The sequence below is a fragment of the Elgaria multicarinata genome, chromosome 4, assembly GCF_023053635.1.
Source record: "Elgaria multicarinata webbii isolate HBS135686 ecotype San Diego chromosome 4, rElgMul1.1.pri, whole genome shotgun sequence".
Lineage (NCBI taxonomy): Eukaryota > Metazoa > Chordata > Lepidosauria > Squamata > Anguidae > Elgaria > Elgaria multicarinata.
The window spans coordinates 78,591,593-78,611,357 of NC_086174.1; the positions used below are offsets into that span (position 1 = coordinate 78,591,593).

The 19,765-nt window shown below is 41.3% G+C and overlaps 1 protein-coding gene across 3 annotated transcripts; it reads right to left on the minus strand.

Annotated features, from left to right (window-relative positions):
- Positions 1–497: 497 nt before the first annotated feature.
- CCDC28A (coiled-coil domain containing 28A) lies at positions 498–11,034 on the minus strand. Of its 3 annotated transcripts, none has more exons than XM_063124606.1 (6): positions 10,918–11,034; positions 8,154–8,347; positions 4,671–4,834; positions 3,124–3,278; positions 1,970–1,992; positions 498–958 (listed from the first exon to the last, which is right to left on the minus strand). In XM_063124606.1, exons 2-6 carry the CDS (start codon positions 8,309–8,311, stop codon positions 904–906), a joined length of 555 nt encoding a protein of 184 aa, XP_062980676.1. In that variant the 5' UTR covers positions 8,312–8,347; positions 10,918–11,034; the 3' UTR covers positions 498–903. The 3 variants fall into 3 exon arrangements, with proteins under 3 accessions (XP_062980676.1, XP_062980677.1, XP_062980678.1); XM_063124607.1 differs by having other exon boundaries at positions 10,914–11,034; XM_063124608.1 differs by lacking the exon at positions 498–958 and having other exon boundaries at positions 1,970–2,031; positions 3,120–3,278.
- Positions 11,035–19,765: the final 8,731 nt, after the last annotated feature.

Sequence of the window (19,765 nt, forward strand, 5' to 3'; positions counted from 1 at the left end):
TACCTGCAGGATCGCCTTCTCTTGTACAATCCGTCCCGCACACTCAAGTCCTCTGGGAAGAATGTACTTCAGTCAGTGAAAACTAGGCTGACAACCATTACCCAGAGGACCTTTTCTTCTGCCACTCCCAGACTGTGGAATGGCCTGCTGGGAGAGATTTGCCAACTTAACAGTCTTTCTGAATTTTAAAAAAAGCTATAAAGACTGATCTCTTCTGGCAGACCTACCCAGTCAAATTTTAAAATGTCTGGCTGTTATTTTAATAATGTATTAGTTTTATATGTTTTAAATCAGTTCTATATATTTTATAGTATTTTTATATTTGATATTGTTCCCTGCCTCAAACCAGAGGGAGAGGTGGGTAATAAATAAATAAATATATTATTATTAGATTTGCAATGCAAACTGTAGTGCAATACCACCCACCATGAAAATACAAGCCACAATTAAGTAACACTCAGTGGTAGACATACGGACTGTTTCATAGAAATACTGTATTAGTGATCTTTAAAACAATTTTATTGCTAAAATAAATTAAGCACTCATTTAATACCACCACAGCTCAGTAGAACAACCCAACCAATGTGCTGATTGTCTACATTGTGAGAAAGGCAGCAAGTATACCACACTTCATTACTACTTAATCAAAGCTGAATATGTTGTATTATAAAAATACACTTTCAAGTTTTCTCAACACTGCATGGTGGATAAGGCAATAATACAAAGCATAGCAGCAAGACATGGATATATCGTACCCTGACAAAGTTGCTGTGCTCACATCTGCTATGAGGAATGAGTGAACATTTTCACTTGCATTTGAATGCTCTGCTGCAGAAGCAAGAGAGAGTCCGCTGGAAATAAAATAAGACACGCTGGATTCCTAATACAGAAAAAGCTGCATTTTTAGCTTGTGCTGGTATTCGGAACATCTTGAACGTCTGCTAAGTGAAGTTTTTGTCTGAAACAAGAAGTCAAGGAATTGTGTTTCATAGGGTTGACCTGTAAAAATGTAATGTTTTTCTGGTATGATGTACTTTGAGATAACGTAAAAGTTGAGATAATGGTTCAGGCAGTGAGGCACTGGAACACAGGGAAATATGCTTCATGTTTATCTTGCATAACCACGTTAGGGGTGACTTTTTAATCCCACTCTTCCTCCACGGATCTCAGGAGTTCCCCGCCTCCCATTTTACCATCAACAACCTATGAGAGGTGAGGCCTAGAGAAAGAGCCAAATTACACATTACGTTGAAACACATAAGTTTGGATTGCACAATCCTTTTTAAACCTGATCAGGGTTAGGACCACAGCGAGGGAGGATGGATTTTTGTTTTGTTTTTCAAATTCTCTCTTCTGTGCCACAATCCCAATATAAATTCTTTCTCCCTACAGCTGTTGTATGGCTCCAAAAGGAAGCTGCTACTGGCCTGTGCTAAATAAGAGCTAGAGGGAGAGGGGTGATTTTAACCAGGCTCAAAGTGCAAGATTAAAGGGTTGAGCTCTCCCTATCCCTCCATTATGGTCCCAGTCCTAACTCTCCTACTATTTAAAAATTAAAAAAGAATCACACAATGCCGAATTGAACATTTAATACAGCCGTATGGTGATGGGTATGTGGACCTGGGTGTCTTTAATCCTAATCCAACACTCCAACCACTAGAACACAGTGTTTCTCATCAAATGATTCATGAGTTATTTCAGAATGAATACAAGCAAAGATTTCCTGCTCAAAGCAACTGAGAGCATTGGTCTAGAGCAGGAACGCACAACACAGGTATAGATTGCACAGCCCCCCTCCCCCACTGATTGGCATCACTGCTAAAGGCGGAGCAGAAGCAGCAATGTATGTTGGAGGCACTGGTCAGCATCTTGAGAATCCACAAATTTGTAAAACAAACAACCTTTAAAAGCTTCTACTTGGACTATTAACGCCTGTTTTGTAATGACAGAGTGTTCACAAAAAGGATACATAGAAGAATTCAGTTCTTCGAGCTGCAATGCAAGGAAGAAGAAAAAGTTGCACTTAGCATGCTACTGAAAATTTATCTGGAAAATTAATTTTCAATTAGTTGGTTTCAGAGTGCATCTTTTGAAAAGGGAAGGGCTCCTTCCATTCACAGAAGGGACTGAGATTCAGTGGAGGCTCCAGCTGGAGGAAGCGTTGGAATGTGTTTTTCAACCATTCCCCCTGCTACCTCCCACAGTATTTGGGAGGGTTCCCAAGCCTCCCAAGGTGCTCTTCAGGGGGCAGAGAGACTTAAGGGGGAATCAAAGACACCTCCCCCTCCGTTTCTTCTATCTGAAGTGTCCCATGAGCAGAGCTCCATTCATGGGAACTTTGGATTCAATCTGACATCAATACATAAAGTTCACCTCAGAACTAAACTCAGGCTTATAGTAATGAAAGTTTAAATCAGCATTTCTATACACTTTTCAGAAATCTTCCTGTCAAGCTAACAAATGCATTCTAGCGCAAATCAGAATGGCAATGGCTGGGTTCACACATCACGCTAACCCATAGTGGGTGGGAAGCTACGGTGGATAGGTGATTATGCAAACAACCTACTGTGCTCTTGTGACATGATCAGGCAAACAAGTTACACACAGTAGTTTATTTTGTTCCTCCAGTAATCCTCCCACCCAGCCAGGCAGGTATCCCAGCTTCCTTTGTGGCTTGAGAGGAGCAGAGCAGCAGCATTTTTGGGCGCTCTTGCCGAGCAGCTCTGTAGGTAATCTTCCTAACCCATGCTGCTGTGACAGACAACACTAACCCACCATAAGTAAAACAGCCCTTACTGCAAATTGCAGGTTCTCAAAGTGGCTTACTTGGGGAAATAACCCATCGTGAGGGGAAAAACATCCCACAGACAACACTCTAACCCATCATGGTCTGTTCTGAAAAACAAACCATCATGGGTTAATATGTTGTGTGAATCTAGTCAATGTCTTTCAAAGTTAGGTTCAGACAACTGTGGACCCAGGCAGTTGTAACAAACTGTTCAAGAACATTAGTCTTGATCTATTTCTTATTGTTGCAACTTTCATTTAACCCTTCTCATGCTTGGCTGAAGTTCTGAATTTGGGTGTAGCTGTGTACGGCAACTGCTCTCTATTCATACTTACATCTGACAGCAGTCTATCCAAATTGGAGTCACTAGCTAGCTTTCTCTTATCCTCAGGGAGTTCTTCCAATTCCCCATAAAGCTCCAGATTCAAGCGAGCCAGCTTCTCCTGCATTCCTCTCACATGTTCCATTTGCTCTATGGAACATTCATTTCCTGAAGAAATCAAGATGCAGAGGAATGAAGCCATAGATCAGATAATACTAAAAGAAGAATCAACCCTTTTTTGTATTTTATCCTTATAAAAAGAAATGCTCTTACTCTGATCAATATACCCAGTTAAGTTTCTTCTTATAGTGATGATGAATATTGCTACTATATTAACTTGTTCTCTAACTACATTGGATCTTTGATGTTGGTTACCTGATGAGTGTTTAAGATCTCTAACAGGAAGATCATTGCACAATATTCATTACAGAGATATATTAAAAATTTATCCTATCCACTAGAGCAGCCTTGGGCAACCTGCAGCCCTTAGAGCCATATGTGGCCCTTGGTCTAATTTAAAGTAATTTCAGAAACCCTCTCAATGAGAAAAGTTCAGACTTCTAGCAAGAGCCATCGGTCTCATTCCTCTCACCCCACTGGGGGGGAGGGGGGAAGAAAGAGTGTGTGTGTGGGGGGGGAAGAGGTACCAAAGAAAAAGAGAGGTAACCTACCCAGTTTTGGCTCTGGCCCTTCTTTACTGTTAAGTTACACCCTCTCTCTGCTCTCCATACAATCTGACAACCCAGCAGAAAATCTCTACCTTAATGGGAGATAAAAAATAATGTGGGTTGTTTGTCACACACACCCCTAGATTGCTATCGTGTGTGTATAAATAAGATAAGAGTATATTTTATGTAATATGTACCCAACTTTCCAGCCCTGACAAATACCACCACTGCCTCAAACAAGACAATGCAGAGGCTGCAAGCTGAAGGGGAAACACAGGTTAGTGATGTGCCTCCTAAGCCTTTCCGCTGTGGTATTTTTGCCAATGTAACTCGGACTCTTCCCCAAGCTGCTTTTTCTTCAGGAACCCAAAGTTGTCTAAGAGGCAAGATGGAGGTTGAAAGGGACCATGACAAGGCATGGTGAAGGACTGTGCCAGATTCTCAATGAAAAAAAATCACTGGCAAGGGGGGATGCAGGATTAGGCAAGTTATTATAGCTCTATGTTAAGCTACAGCAAGGGTGGCCTTCTAGATGTTCTTGGACTGCAGTTCCCAGCATCCCTCACCACAGACTATTTTGGTTTCCATTATTAAGAGGGAAAATGGAAATTACTTACCATGTATTCCTGTAGTTCAACAACATCTGGAGGGCCACATGCTCCCACTCCTGCACTAAAGTCTAACAATAGTAGACTTCCCCACTCCCACTCTGCCACAGAAACAGATTCAGCCTTGAGAGAGAAGTTTAGTGAAATATTTCCCAACTCATACAACTAATTTTAGGGAACTGGACATTAGTCATACTTTCAACCCTACCCTACCCACATGTGAAATAAATGTTTGTATTTAAAAGAAGTATTTGTTTGCAGGGAGAAGGAGCAGGAAAATATACCAAAAGCTTGAAGTTTGCCAGAATGGAAGTCATTTAGAAGACTCAGAAGTCCTTTTTCCATCTCTTGAACATCTGATACATCTGTGAGAAATGAATGCTGGATCGGAGCTGACTGTGCTCCTTTGTTTTCTGCTCCTGGTGCTTTGGCTTTTTCTTTTATGCCTCTGAAAAGAAGATAGTTAAATTGCAATGGTCTGCTTGGTGCTCTGTCTTGTTAACATCAACAAATACCTTACAAAGAAAGCCATCCTGGGACAAAATAATACATTCATGTTAACTACTCTACTCCATCACCTTATAAGCGAAGTTCCTGTTCTATTTTGTGATTTCTGTAGTATCAACGTCTGAAGCTACTGACACGGAAACCTGATAGTACAAACTGAGTTATACACCGCATCACCTTTTAGCCTTCACATGAGCAGCTTAACACCTGCATAGGGCTTCAGTCTGGTATGCTCAGACTCATCCGTGAGGAAAGATGATGAGGCACCAACTGCCAATCTAGGAAGAGGTGTAGCTTGTCAAGTGAATCTATTTGTTCAGGAATAGAGATGTAAAATTTTTAGAAATTTTGAAGCCATGGAAAAAACACCTGTTTTTCCTTTGTCTTTCCCTCTTTGTGTGTGTGTTTGTGGGGAAAAAAGACAGTTTGGGAAAAATGAAAAAATAAGCAAAAAGCCTTTTAGTGCTCTTTACAGATCTAAAGTCACTTTGTTGCTTTAAGATAGCCTTCCTCAACCAGTACCCTCCAGATATTTTGGACTTCAGCTCCCATCAGCCTCAGGCAGCATGCCCAATGGTCAGGAATGCTGGGCACTGTAGTCCAAAACATCCAGAGTGCACCAGGTTGGGAAGAGCTGCTGCTTTAGGAACATAAAGCAGCCTAAAGTTATTTTATGTATAACTTAATTTTCTCATAAAATTATCATTATATTTTAAAAACTTTTAAAAGTAAACTCAGTTTAATTTATAATTATAGTTTGAATAGACTATTAAATGACTGCTTACAACATCAGAAACACATGACTCTATAGAACAAAACCCAAATGTCAAGAATGCGCAATGGTGACATACTGGGAAACTGAGCATAAATGTTTATCAATAAAATATACTTTAGCTCAATAATTTTAATAAGAAATGAAAGAAATGAATCAAAGAAACTCTGCTGAGAATCTCACAGAGAGGATTAAAAAACATCCCCCCATTGCTTTATTATTTCCAAAAATTTTACAACTCTAGTCTTCCTAGAAGTGTTCTATTACAAAATTTTTAGAAATCATTTTGAGAGGAGTAAAGGCTGGGTAACAATATATAAATACTTTGTCCTAAATACTAAAAGAAATTATTTCATAATCCAGTTCAATTTTTCGGGAAAACCCAAAAAACAGTTCTTGGGGGAAAAACAGGGCAAATATTTTTTTCTAGGTTTTTTCTTGGCATTCACAACTCTAGGCAGGAATGCAACTGACTATCTGATCCTGAATGGTAGTAGAATCAGTTGTATCCTGATTCTGTGGAACTTTGACAATTCTTGGCATGTTATCTATGTGCCCTGGAGCTTGGCTAAAGTCATGATGCTTGCTTTGGTCATCTTCTAAACTGATGTTGCCAAATCTCGCAGTTTTTTTCTGACTTCGGACAGGCTGACTCTAAATTACAATGTATACATGAAAACCTCTTCTCTGTTTGCACCTTCTGTTTCTCGATAACCAACTCAGAAGAGATCTCAAAATTTTTGTGGAATGCTGCTTCTACTCTTTTCACAATAGTCTCTGGGACTCCCTTGTTGGGATGATGGCCGTAGAAGTAAGAGTGCATCAACCTTTGGAACCTCCATCATTGTCATGATGTTGGTATGGCGAGGTATGTTTACTATATTGTCTGGGTACCTTCCTTTGAGAGGACACTATTCACACCATTTGAATTTTTTTTTAAAAGGCACTATGGCTTAGAAGAACCCTGAGGTAAAACCCGTTTAGCTCCTTGTGGTATATTGGTGGGGGTCCCTTCTTGCTTGGCCTTACCCTTGACAATTGTAAGGTTTGGCAGGCTTTGGTGAGTAAGGCTGGAAAAACATTAGCCTGAAATAACTTTTAAGTTTGATACTGCAAGCTCCACTTCTTCCTCAAAGAACTGATGGGGCAAGCAACAGAAGCTTTTGGTCTACCTGAAGAGGGAGAAAGGGTTTGGTTCCCCTGCCAGGTCACAAATATAACTGGAACCATAACTGGGGCACGTGGCCTTTGTCCTGTCACCCATCTCCTTGAATGATAATGGTGAACCATAGATTCCTGATCTGGGTGTTTCCTGACCTTTTTCATGGATAGTAATACTCCTGCTGGAAAGGCTTAAAGAAGTGTTGCTGGTGTAGGAAGATCTGCAACTTCTTCTGTGTTGCCTGGACCTTCCTCTAGACACTGTTTGCTTTGCCCTTGAAAGGACATTTACATGGACATACAGAAGTCAATAGGCTTCCCCTATGGGATTTACCTTCACTCACCCCACAAAAATGCTGAGGGAGGAAGACTTTCAGCTGTATTGAAGTCTAGGTTCTCTAAATGGTGGTCACAGCTGCTGCTTCCTCACTGGAGGCCTATGTTGCTGCCATCCCAACATTCATCTGGCTACCAGGACTCTGGAATTCCCTAACGTCACACCCTGCATGCCTTGTGATGGGGAAAGGCAGTAGGAGTAACTTCTCTGCACAGCTTTAATCTGCTTGGAAGGGAGGTTCTGGCACCTGTGGCTGAGACATTGGAGACCCAACCGTGAGATACAGAAAGAGCAGGTCCTTCCTGAGTGAGAGGGTTACCAATTCATTTCCCCCCTCTGAGATGTAGTGTCCTTTCCTGTCCCTAAGTCAAGATGATGATGGAAGGGAAGGAGAGATTGTTTATTTTATTGTTGCTGTGCTGAGTTCTCCAGAACCTAGCAAAAATCCCCACATTATTGTCACTAGGCAGGGTTGGTCTGGGAGGTAAGCCCTTCCCCTTAGAGGAGCAACTGAAGTTGTTGGATCCTGTCTCCTGTACAAGAGCAGGAGTTTATATAAGAGGAGGATTCTGTAATGCCCTCCAGGGTCAAGGAGGAAAATAGGTCAATTTTATATTATATGCTTGGATATAGCCTTGAATGCCGTTCCTTGGAAAACAACAGATAACTGAGCAGTGTAGAAATGAAATAAATAAATAAATAAATAATAAGTTTGTAAATATAATTATTTGAAATCCCTTTAGTTTGATTCTTTTCTTAACTTCACTAGAGACTTCATTAAAACTGCAATACTGTATGTGGCCATTGGTAGCACAATCCTACACATGCATAGTCAGAAATAAGACATCAGGTTCAGGCTTAACCCAAAGTAAGTGGGTATAAGATTATAGTGTGAATCTCCTTATATCATCTACTCCCTGCCTGAAAATGCTAGGGCCTGCAATTTGGCTAGCTTCGGTTGCCAATAATAAGCAACATACACACACTTACTTCTTAAACTTTGGTCTTTGTAAAGGTGGCTGCGGTGCAGAATTTGAAAGTGCCGTACTTTTGCTAGGAGGCACGGAGTTTTTCTTATTGTTGATAACCTGAGTGACATGAGAAGTGGATGACTTGGGACTCCTCCTCTTGGTTTTTCTTTCTTCCATTTTCAGAGATTATTTGTTGATACAGTTAACACTTTTCTATATTATGGAAGGAAAGAGTAAAGAATGTATATGTGACCGTGAAAAGGAAAGTTAACATTAACAGAACTGTCATTTTTAATACTTTCTTAGATTAGTTTTGGTGCATTTTTGTGTATATTTCAAATTCCGCAAGCTGTTTCAAGAGTATAGTTAGGAAGTAGGATACAAAACTCAAGAAATAAATCAATAATATGAAAGTCTGGAATATTTTGAAAGTCCACCTCAGAGCAACTTGTCTGAAAGCCTGTTTGATCAGCAGGAGAAAGTTACTATACTATCAGCCTGATCCTATGTGTGTTCACTCAAAAGTAAATAGTTCAAGGGTCTTACTTCCAAGTCAAAATGCAAAGGATTGAAGCTTTGGACTTCCAAATGTCTATATTATTTATTATTATTTATTTATTATATTTATACTCAGCTCCTCAACCAAAAAAGGCTCTCGGAGCGGCTTACACTTAGCAAAAAAGACAGTCCCTGCCTCAGGCTTACAGTCTAATAAAGACATGACACACAAGGAACAGGAGTTCAGGAGGAAGGGATGGGGGGGAGCTTTGGGGTAGTCTCAAAATCTTTATTGACAATGTCTCCAACTACTTGAAAGATATTTTAATAGTCCATCAGCTATTATTCATACTACAGAGTGACAGCATGGGGAAAATATGTTGCATTATATATGAATTTACCAAAACAAAAAAAGTCTCCAAAGACATAAAAAATCCTAGGAATTATTGGCTGGGTTTCACATGATCCTAAAACTGTAAATACACAACCACAAATTACAGCTGCAAGATGTACCTCGAACTCCCACTGAACTCAGTGGGACTACCTTCAGAGTAAACATATAGATTGCACATTTCTAAGCTCATAACTAGCAAAGAGTTTCAGAAGAGGCAAATGGCCAAATGGTTACCTATTAACCCTTCTGCTATGGCTAACAATAGTCTTACTGATCACTCTATTCATCTGACAAAGTAGACTCTAGTCTAATAAAAGGTCATGCCATAATGAACTTGTTATTAGAGGGGGAGCATGTAGTAAAACAAATGACAATAATGTCCTTTGGAAACAATGAAACTTATCTGATGGTCCATAGGGGGGGAAATAAAAGCTGTGAATGCCAATTCTTATGCTTGGGCTCCAATGAATAAATGCAAATTACAAATAAAGGATAAGAGCCTTAGACAGAATGGAACAGGTCACTGGGACATAAATGAAATGGGATGGTTTATAGTGCTCTTATGGTTTTATTATTTGAAGTGTTAGTTTTGATGTTTATTTATTTGTTACATTTATATACCGCCCCATAGCTGAAGCTCTCTGGGAGGTTTGCTTTAATATGAGTGTATTAAATTCTGTGCACCACCTTGGAAAAATATTGATATTTTGAAGGCAGGTTAGAATCTTCAAAATAAATAAATAAGACCTTTGCTCTTACAACTCTTGTCCAGACCTTGAGAATCTTGCACTGCCAAGGGTTGCAAAGCCTCAGAACCCTCCAAGTGAGCCACTTGGTCCAACACTGTCTGGGGTCCAAATGATGCTAAGTAGCAACTCTGCAGTGATTAGTGCTCTTAAAAGGCTCAGTTTCCATTAGTTCTGTCCTGGCTTGTTGCCCTCACTGGTGATCCTGCAGTGGGAACTGTGGGGCTGCAGCTGGAGAAGCCTCTGGGGATTCCTGTGCAGGAGCCTCTTGGCAGATAGACTCTAGTTCAGGTGCACGTCCAGGCCTGTGTCTAGGTTAGGGTGACCATATGGAAAGGAGGACAGGGGTCCTATAACTTTAACAGTTGCATAGAAAAGGGAATTTCAGCAGGTGTCATTTGTATATATGGAGAACCTGGTGAAATTCCCTCTTCATCACAACAATTAAAGTGCAGGAGCTATACTAACCAGATTTAAAAGAGGGCAGGGCAACTGCAGCTTTAACTGGTGTGATGAAGAGGAAATTTCACCAGGTTCTCCATATATACAAATGACACCTGCTGAAATTCCCTTTTCAATACAACTGTTAAAGATACAAGAGCCCTGTCCTCCTTTTCATATGGTCACCCTAGTCTAGGTAGCTCTGCCATGGCAGTTGCTGCTAGTCTTTCTGATATGACTGACTGGCCCCTCCTCATCCAGGAAAAGCAGTAGTAGTCACTATCACCAGGGTGCCCCCACAACACAACTGGATCCCGACACTTGCCTCCACAATTATTATAAAACTGAATAGATGTTTACCTATTTCATGATTATTATTTTTTTGCATTTAAAATGCAAACGGCTGGGGTGCATCTGACACGCCCATCGTGAACCCGCTAATCTAGAAGGTGGTTTCATATAAACGAAAGAACGTCTAGCCTACAATTTGGATTTATCCTGGCTCAGTTCTGAGAATTAGACCCGCCGGGGCAGCCATGTTGGTGGTGCGTACGCCGGCCCATTCCTGTAGAAAGTGGAGGTGGGACAGAGCCTGATTTTACAAAGGAGGGTGAGGGGAACGGAGACCTGCCCGTAACGGGGCGAGGCTGCCTACCCACGTACCCACCCAAACCTGCTCAGCTCGATCGGGCCCCGTTACCTACTGGCTCCGCGGAACTCAGGAAGAGAGGCGGGAGCTCGTCCGAAACACCACGGCCGCCAGGCGCCCAGCTGCCGGGTCGCCGTGCAACTGGCCTAGTCCAAAGGCCGCGGCACCCGGCTCGAGCGAGGGCGGCGCTGCGGAGCGAAACTTCCGCGTCGGTCATAAGAAAACGGCCAGAAGGAGGCGGCAACGGAGAGAACCCGGAAGCTCTTATTTACCTGGCTCCATGGGAGCTGCGCGCTTCATGGCGTGCGCACGGGGGTGGGGGGAACGGGACCCCAAGTCGCCGGGCTCCCTCCCGGAGCTCTTCTTCAGGCCGTGTCCGCTGCTCCCGAGAGCACTTGGGCTCCGGTCTGAAGGACCCAGAACAGCCAAGGAAGCTCCCGGACCCCTCTTACTTTCTCCCTTGAGAAGGGTTCCGTGTTCTCCCGAGACGTGTGGCGTCCTTGTCCGTCGGCCCTGTGTGCTTAGCTTATTCCCCCTTCCCCCACCACCACTTTGAGCGGAGGATAGACTCTGCCGCGACTGGTCATCATCACTGAGACCCCTTAAGGTAGCCTTCCCCGGCGTGCTGCCTTTCGGATGTCCTTGACTACAACTCCCATCACCCCCAGCCACAATGGTCATGCTGGTGGGTGCGCCAGCCTGGAGAAGGCAGCCTTAAAACTTAACCCTATAATACCATCAAAGATTTCCCTGCATCCTCTTGATCAGTACGATGAAAGAGTAGAGCTCCTGGCACAGTATGACAACAGTGCTTCTCCTAAATTTACCCTCCTGGCCACCCCACCCCCCAAAGTCCACTTTTCTACTCAGCCTGGCTGGGGTTGATATCACAAGACAACGACGAGTCTTGTGGCACAAGCTGATATCACAAAAACAACGAAGAGACTTGTGGCACTTTAAACCCTTAACAAGTGTATTAGGGCATAAGCTTTCATGGACTATAGCCCACCAATTACCCAAATCCTTTCCTGCTATGAAAAAATTAACACAGAACAGACTACTTGAAAGGTTATGCCATGATATCACAGCCAGTCTGGAGAGAAAAGAGCCTGCAGCGATAGGGGTGAATCCAGATTTACAGTGGATCAACTCCAATAAAAGAAGTGGACTTCCCTGCCTTCTCCTTCCCATGAAAGCCTCCAGGCCCCTAAAAATGCTGTACAGGGAGTCAGGGAACCCTAAAAAATGGGGTGAGATGTGGTATGGTATGGGAGATAGGGGGAATCCCCCAAAATCTCACCAAAGACCTTCCCGAATCCTATCCATAGAGTGCAGAGAAATGAGACAAAGGAGGGAGCGTAGCTCAGTTCCACACATTATTATTATTATTATTATTATTATTATTATTATTATTATTATTATTATTTATTTATTTATTTATATAGCACCATCGATGTACATGGTGCTGCACAGACCACACAGTAAATAGCAAGACCCTGCCGCATAGGCTTACAATCTAATAAAGTTGTAGTAAACAATAAGGAGGGAAAGAGAATGCAAACAGGCACAGGGAAGTGTAAACAGGCACCGGGTAGGGTGAAGCTAACAGTATAGAGTCAGAACAAACTCAATGTTTAAAAGCTATAGGGAAAAGAAAAGTTTTTAGCTGAGTTTTAAAAGCTGTGATTGAGTTGGTAGTTCTCAAGTGTTCTGGAAGAGCGTTCCAGGCATGAGGGGCAGCAGAAGAAAAAGGACTAAGCCGAGTAAGGGAAGTGGAGGTCCTTGGGCAGGCGAGAAGCATGGCATCAGAGGAGCGAAGAGCACGAGCGGGGCAATAGTGTGAGATGAGAGAGGAGAGATAGGCAGGAGCTAGACCGTGAAGAGCTTTGAAGGTCAACAGGAGAAGTTTATATTGGATTCTGGAGTGACATTTTTTAAAATGTGAATGAGGCAGAAAAACAAATCTGGCCATTAGTTTGACTTACATGTGTTGTCAAGGTCAGTATTATTGATTCTAAGCTGTTTGCTGCTCAGAATTTGGAAGGAAAATACCATATTGTCTCTTCTGTGTTTATATTCTGATAGACCGGGAAAGGATTTCTACTGTCCAGTGTGTAATTTTGGGTGTAATTGTAACTTTCTGTGGAAATTATTACTTAGAATTGTCAACACAGTTCTAGAAATTGGCAGACCAGTCCACAAACAGCCACTTCACTGCAGTCACAAATTCTTGCCCTGTACTTCACCCTTCACTGAGCTGTGGAATCTTGTTCTTTGCTATTTCTTTCTTGCAAGAGTCTGTTTAACCAGTTTGTTTCAATATGAGGAGGAGAGATAGACAGAGATGGTGCAATGGAAACCTATTGTGAAAGCACATTCAGTATACTGGATTTTAAAGTGGAAACTACCTCTGCCAATTGGAAATTATTATGATAGGGATACATCTAGAGATAAATGGTCTATTAGTTGGTGGAAAGGTGGCACAAAGATAGGCCAAAGGACTCAAATTTAAGTTAACTACAGTTTTGTGTTGAATTAATTTTAATGAAGTCTATTTTTCAGCTACACATATTGTTCACATTTAGGACCTGGCTAGCTAAAGTAGTGTCTGTCTTGTTATGAACCTGCCTAATTGTTAAGATCTGCAGGAGAGTCCATCTTGAGGGCACCATTACCTGCAGAGGGTCATTTGTCAGGCACGTGTGAAAGCGCACTCTGGAATGCAGTCCTTCAAGTATTACCATTGGCCCCCATTCTCCTGGCTTTTAGAAAGGGTGTGAAGATGCTGCCTTTTAATTTAGCCTTTTATATTATGAGGCTGTTTAATGTTTTACTGCTTTTAATGTTATTGGTTTTTTATTTTGTTAAGGTTTTGTTTTATTTTTTTATTACATTTCTATACCGCCTCTGGGCGGTTCACAAAAATTAAAACCATTCAAAGTATAAAACAACAGTATAAAACCATACTATAAAATACAATATAAAAGCTCAACCAGATAAAGACAGCAGCAATGCAAAATTACAAATTTAAAACACCAAGTTAAAATTTATTTATAGACCATTAAAATGCTGGGAGAATAAAAAGGTCTTCACCTGGCATCTAAAAGCATATAATGTAGGTGCCAAGCGAACCTCCTTAGGGAGCTCATTCCACAGCCGGGGTGCCACAGCAGAGAAGGCCCAAGCATTTTAGATGGTTGTACATCGCCTTTTTGGCTTGTAAGCAAATACGGTGGTGTGTAAATATTAAAAATAAATAAATAGCTCCAAGTGGAGCAACCCAGGCATCCGCAAGGATAAATTATGTAGAACTTGGTGTATCCCTAGATATAGGTGACTCTTCCTGGTAGTAAATTGCAGGACAACAGTTACATGATTAACTGCAATGCTGGTGTGAATTGCCAGTGAGAAACTGCAGCTGTGTCCAGAAAGCATGGGTAAGGTATTACATTCTTCACATGGTTCCATCCAAAAGTATGGCTGGATTCTTCTTTATAGACGAATTAGTAAATATTTCTAAATTGGCCCTAAGACATGTGCATATAGTGACCATTCTAAAGTCCTCCATATAGTGGCCCCATGCCTGTGGCAACCTTGCTGTATTCAACTGCCACAATATTTAGGATTAAGCTTTTAGTACACATTGACAAATGTCCAACTTGATCATAAAGCCTAATCCCAAATCATATGCAGGCTCAAGTACACAGATGATTGTGTGCAGAGAAGCCTTCAAAGAAATGTCAACCTGGAATAACCCAGTGGTACTCTTCATAGTTTTAATTTTTGTGAACCGCCCACAGAGCTTCAGCTATTGGGCAGTATAGAAATGAAATAAATAAATAAGGAGAGCAGTGCAACAGATGCCTGCATTTATCAGAGTTGTGGACTTTTATTATGCCTATTAGTTTGTCATTACGAAGAAAACCTCAAAAAATGCTGATAATGGAAAAACGTTGGAGAATGCTGTAGCCGAGGCAGTCTCATTGAGATTTGGAACATGTTCACAGAACTTCTATATGACCCCTGAGGAACAGATTTACATCAACATGTGTTGGATTTAATCCATTTTGGGGACAATTAATGTTTTTCTGTATCAGCTTTTTTCGAGTGTATTTACACTGGACTTGCTGCTGCTTTAGCCCTCTTTTTGTCTGCTCAGCAGTAACAGAATATGTTATCTCTTTAAACAGGGCCTTCAGGCCTAATCTTACTTGGAACTGAGTGTCCTACACTACCAAAAAAATAAATGAGAGTGGGAAACACATAGCACCTTCAGGATAATCAACCTGAAAGACTGGAAAATAATGTTCGACTTCTAGAAATCAAAGACAGTATTTTAAAGCGTAACATTTGGACCTACATAATTGACTTTGCTACACATTTGCCCTTTCTTCAAAGCTTTTTTCACTATATGTTTAATCCCTCTCACCAACACACCATTTTAAATTTCCCTACAAAGCCATATTTAAGACATTAATCCTTTTATAAGGATAGGCTTTACTTCATAATCTTGATCTGTTTTTCTTCATGTAAACCAAGTCAATAGAGAATATCAAATCATAGACATCATGCACTTGGATCCTGAGTTCTCTTTCCATTCATTGAAAGGATTCAGCTCCAGAGGAGATTCCCACTGGCAGAAGCGGGGAGGCAACTTTTGCCCCAATCTCAACCTCCCTCAAAAATTAATCTCTGTAGCATAAACGGGTGAGAAGTTATGCATATTTAAACGTGGCAACTACATAGTAGCACGGCAGCCATATTGATGACATCGTCACGCAGCCCCCCACCACTGGAATTTTGTAAGACTCACTTTTCTGAGACACTTATGTCATATATAAACAAAAAAAATATTCACTAAGCTTTTGCACTCACTGGGGTAAATAAATACTGCTGGGCTCAGACTATTTCACTTTAGTTAGAGCAGCAGGGGGCTCAGCTTACTGCTCTTTGCATCTCTTTTCTTTTTCTGTGTCTTGGTTACTGAATTAATCACAAGTTTGACAGAAAGGGCTCAACTGATAGAGGGTGCTTTAATGGGATTTGATGCTTTACTGTTACCCACTCCAAAACTTTAGGATATGGGGAAGTAGAAATAAAAACACATTTGTAAACTGAAGACTACCTGTACAATAATTGTAGATAGATGTAGTTGAGCGTAAGGACAGAGTGGTTCTTTTGAGCTTCATCTTGGGTAAATGCCTGGCCCTTTATTTTTTAGCTGGACAAGACTGACATTTTTTGCCTTGGTCAAGTAATAATTGAAGCAGACTGTTTTAAGCACAATATATTTACAATATGCAACTATCTATAGATCTAAAGTGGTCTGTATTTATATGACTGAGGGAAAGGATCTTAGCATATGTAGAGCAAATTAGTGCTGGCTTGTGGGTGTTGAGTGGGGAAAGTAGAGTAAGTTTAGAAAAAGGTCCAAATTCAAAATGTTGAGAAACAAGTCCTATTCAGTCGGTCTATATCCGGAACACTCAGGGAGGGAGAGCACGCTAGTCGTATTTCCCTCTTATGTCATATTCATCTCTCTCTACTTGTGGAAGGGAACTTACTGAAGAAGAGAAACTCCTGTATCCATGGAGGCTCTCTACACAATCAAGAAGGTATCATGTGGTATCATGGAGTTATTTGTACATGGAGCATATGCTTCAGTCATACAGTAGAGCTTACATGCTGATGTTGCAAGAAAAAATCATTTATGTAGAATGGAGTGTTAAATTACAGTATTTATTTATATTACTGGAGGTTTCCATTCTTCTTTACAGTGTAGTTACTTGGCTTTTCTCCCCCCCCCTTTTTTTTTACCAATTGTACTTTAAAAAAGTAATCTAAGACATTCTCCTAAGTCTGATTTATTGCTAGATGTTGAAATAAGCATGTTCTTTCTTTCTTTCAAAGAAAGACCAGGGGTCCAGAAAAGGGAAGAACCTATTTACAAGAGGAGATACCATTTGTATAGCATTTTTGTTTTTTGGCTAGCACTGCCCCTGCCCCATTCTATCAGAGCAGGCGAGAAGCTAAGCAAAAAAGAATCCAACTCTTGGCCCATGTCAGGCATTCCCTTAATGCTATTTTACATCTCAACAGGGCTTTTGCACAGACCAGGGAAGGAGGGGCCATTATTAGGGTTGTAAGAGGCTGGGTATGCTATAGTGGTGAGAGGTGAAGATATTGGGTGAAGGGAAGGGAAGTCAGATATCTTATGTGCTCTCTTCACTTCCAGCCAATCTCGCATAATAGACATTGAGGATGCGAGATTGGCTGGAAGTGATGTCTATTATTATTTCTTAACTGCAGTCTCCATGGCCTTAAGGTGCTACTGGTGAATCCTCGGTTGGCCAATGGAAAGGTGATAACCATCTGTAAACTAATCCAAGATGAATATGCTAGCCTGGTATGTATAACCGAAACCTGTTAGAAGGAGGAGGATGGTTTCAATCTCTCCCAGATGTATCCACCAGATAATCAGATGCAGAGAAGCTGAGTTTAATAGGGCAGGGTTGAGTGGTCTTGGACTATACAAATCCCTTATCCAATAGTCAGCTAGTTTTGAATGTCTGCTGGACACTACAGGGATTCTGTTGGTGTACTATCTACTCCAATGAGTATCAGTCTCCTTGTCTGAACTGAAGGAGGTGGTATGGATGATTCCAAGGCTTGTGATCTTGGGGGAACTTCAGCATACACATTGAGACCATCCTGGCTGCTCTGAAAATCATGGGCCTATCTCAATATCTGTCCCAATGCATGTGACATAAATTGGGCTTGTTTTTTTGTACTGTTTTAGGGGGCAATGATCCATGGATGGAGAAGCTAGGACCATAGCACATGCAGTATTCAGAGTCACCTCTCCAACAATGTCTTCGTATCTGGAAAGATCCCTCAGAGAGAGACAATTGGCTCTGTGGAGAGAGACTTCAGGAACCTACTGGCACAGCTCCCCTGAGAAGCTGTCTGCCCTATGACTCATTCTAAGGGGTTTGCAGAACAAGGCAGTGCTTGTGGGCAGTGCTCTAGAGAGTCATACTGGGTTCACTTTTGCTGTGTCCTTTGCTGTAGTGGGGAAGCCACCCATCTATGACTTACTTAGAGTGAAGCTTAGGGTGGGTAGGGGCAGCCACAATGGCTGTCCTGCTGCAGCGGAAGAGTGGCCAGCCATCCTAGGGCTCTCTTTAAGAGGCATAGGGCAGCGGCAGCATTAGGAACCATGGCCCTGTCAGCAGTGTGATATGAGGGATCTGCCACCTGAGGTAGGAGATTCACCCCACCTCATGGGAGGGCTAGCCCTGAGCCTTTGACACCATTGATTGAGAGTGCCTGTCTCATAATTAGCCCTCTGATTATTAAGATCTACAGGAGAGGCCCTCTTGAGGGCACCATTCCCTGCGGAGGCTCATTTATTGGCCACATGTGAAAAGACTTTCTCCTTTGGGTTGCTCACAAACTGTGGAATGCATTCCCCCAAGAACTACAATTGTCCCCCACTCTCTTGGCTTTTAGAAAGGATGTAAAGACACATCTTTTTAATTTAGCCTTTCAAATTAGTTTTAATGCTTTATATTCCTCTTTTTATTGTTTTTAATTGTGTATCACCTTGATGGCTTTTTAGCAAATAAGGCAGTATATAAATGTTCATAATAAACACATCCTTCTGAGGCACCTAGGTGGTGTGGGACTGCGGTGGGGCATGATATCCAAAAGGTGATGCTGGGTGGCTCCTGTTCTGCCCCAGGTTTCTACCTTGTCTTCTGTGCTGAAGCCACTGGGAAAGTCAAGCAGATGTTTGGGCTAAAGTGTTATTGATATCCAGTTGATACACAGCTCTACCTATTTTTTCCTCCCAACTTGTCCCAGAGAGGCTGTGGAAACCCTGAACAGGTGTCTGAAGGCAGTTTTGGGATTGGTGAGGGCAAATGAACAACAGCTTAATTCAGATCAGACAGAGGTCATGGTTTGGGGAAAGCCACTGTTCTGGATGGAGCTATGAGGCTGATGTTGGATGGGGTTACCCTTCTCTGGAAGGACCAAGTGTATAGTGTGGGAATTCTCTTGGACTTTGCACTATTTATGGAAGTGCAGGTGGCATCAGTTACCAGGTGAGCCTTTTATTAGCTTCATCTTATTTGCCAGTTGCAGACCTATCTGAAAAAGTCAGACCTTTTTACATTTTAAGTTTTTACCATAAACCTTAAGTTTTATGCATAGACATAAACATGTAATGTATGAAGGTGACAATTGTATATAATCTGTAATTTGAACTGCAAAATCTGGTTTGCCATAAAAAGTTATTGAAGATGAATGTAGTTGAATCTTAGGATCTAAATTAAGTGCTCTGTCCGAAAATTATACATTTTGTTAAAAAAAAATAAAACTTATTTTCCTCAGAGATCTCCCTGAATTCATTTGATTGGTCAGCATCCACTCTTGTATAATCTTAACTTCCTTGCCTATGAAATCTTATAGTGGATAGCAGGAAGGAAGGAATTTCTACTCTTTCCTTCTTGGAGAAGTAGTAGTAGTTTGGCAGGAGTGGAATCCTTTCTACTGATGAAACAAATTATACTTGTTTTAATTGTTTGATTATAATTGTTATCTTGGAAAATATTTAGAGGTAATGCTCCTGCACTGCTGATGACACAGATCAAAAAGGATCAAACGAAAGAGAGGGAAAGAAGGGGGAACTGGGTGCCAAAAGTTGTAAAGTAGCATAGAAGAAGGTTACCTGAACATGCTAAAAAGCAATATATACGCATAACTAAAATAGATCTTGGAAAATAAGTATGTACTTTTCTTGCAGACCTATTGACAAAAATGCATACAACACATCCAAATGCATTTTAAAGTGGAGTCCAATATGGATTCAAAATCTGTTAAAAAAATAACAAATTCAA

Coding starts and splice junctions, on each gene's coding strand:
- CCDC28A (XM_063124606.1), bottom strand. CDS start 8,311: ATGGAAGAAAGAAAAACCAAGAGGAGGAGTCCCAAGTCATCCACTTCT. Junction 4,835..8,153: donor CAAAGACCAAAGTTTAAGAA/GTAAGTGTGTGT, acceptor TCTTCTTTTCAG/AGGCATAAAAGAAAAAGCCA. Junction 1,993..3,123: donor TGGATAGACTGCTGTCAGAT/GTAAGTATGAAT, acceptor CTTGCATTGCAG/CTCGAAGAACTGAATTCTTC.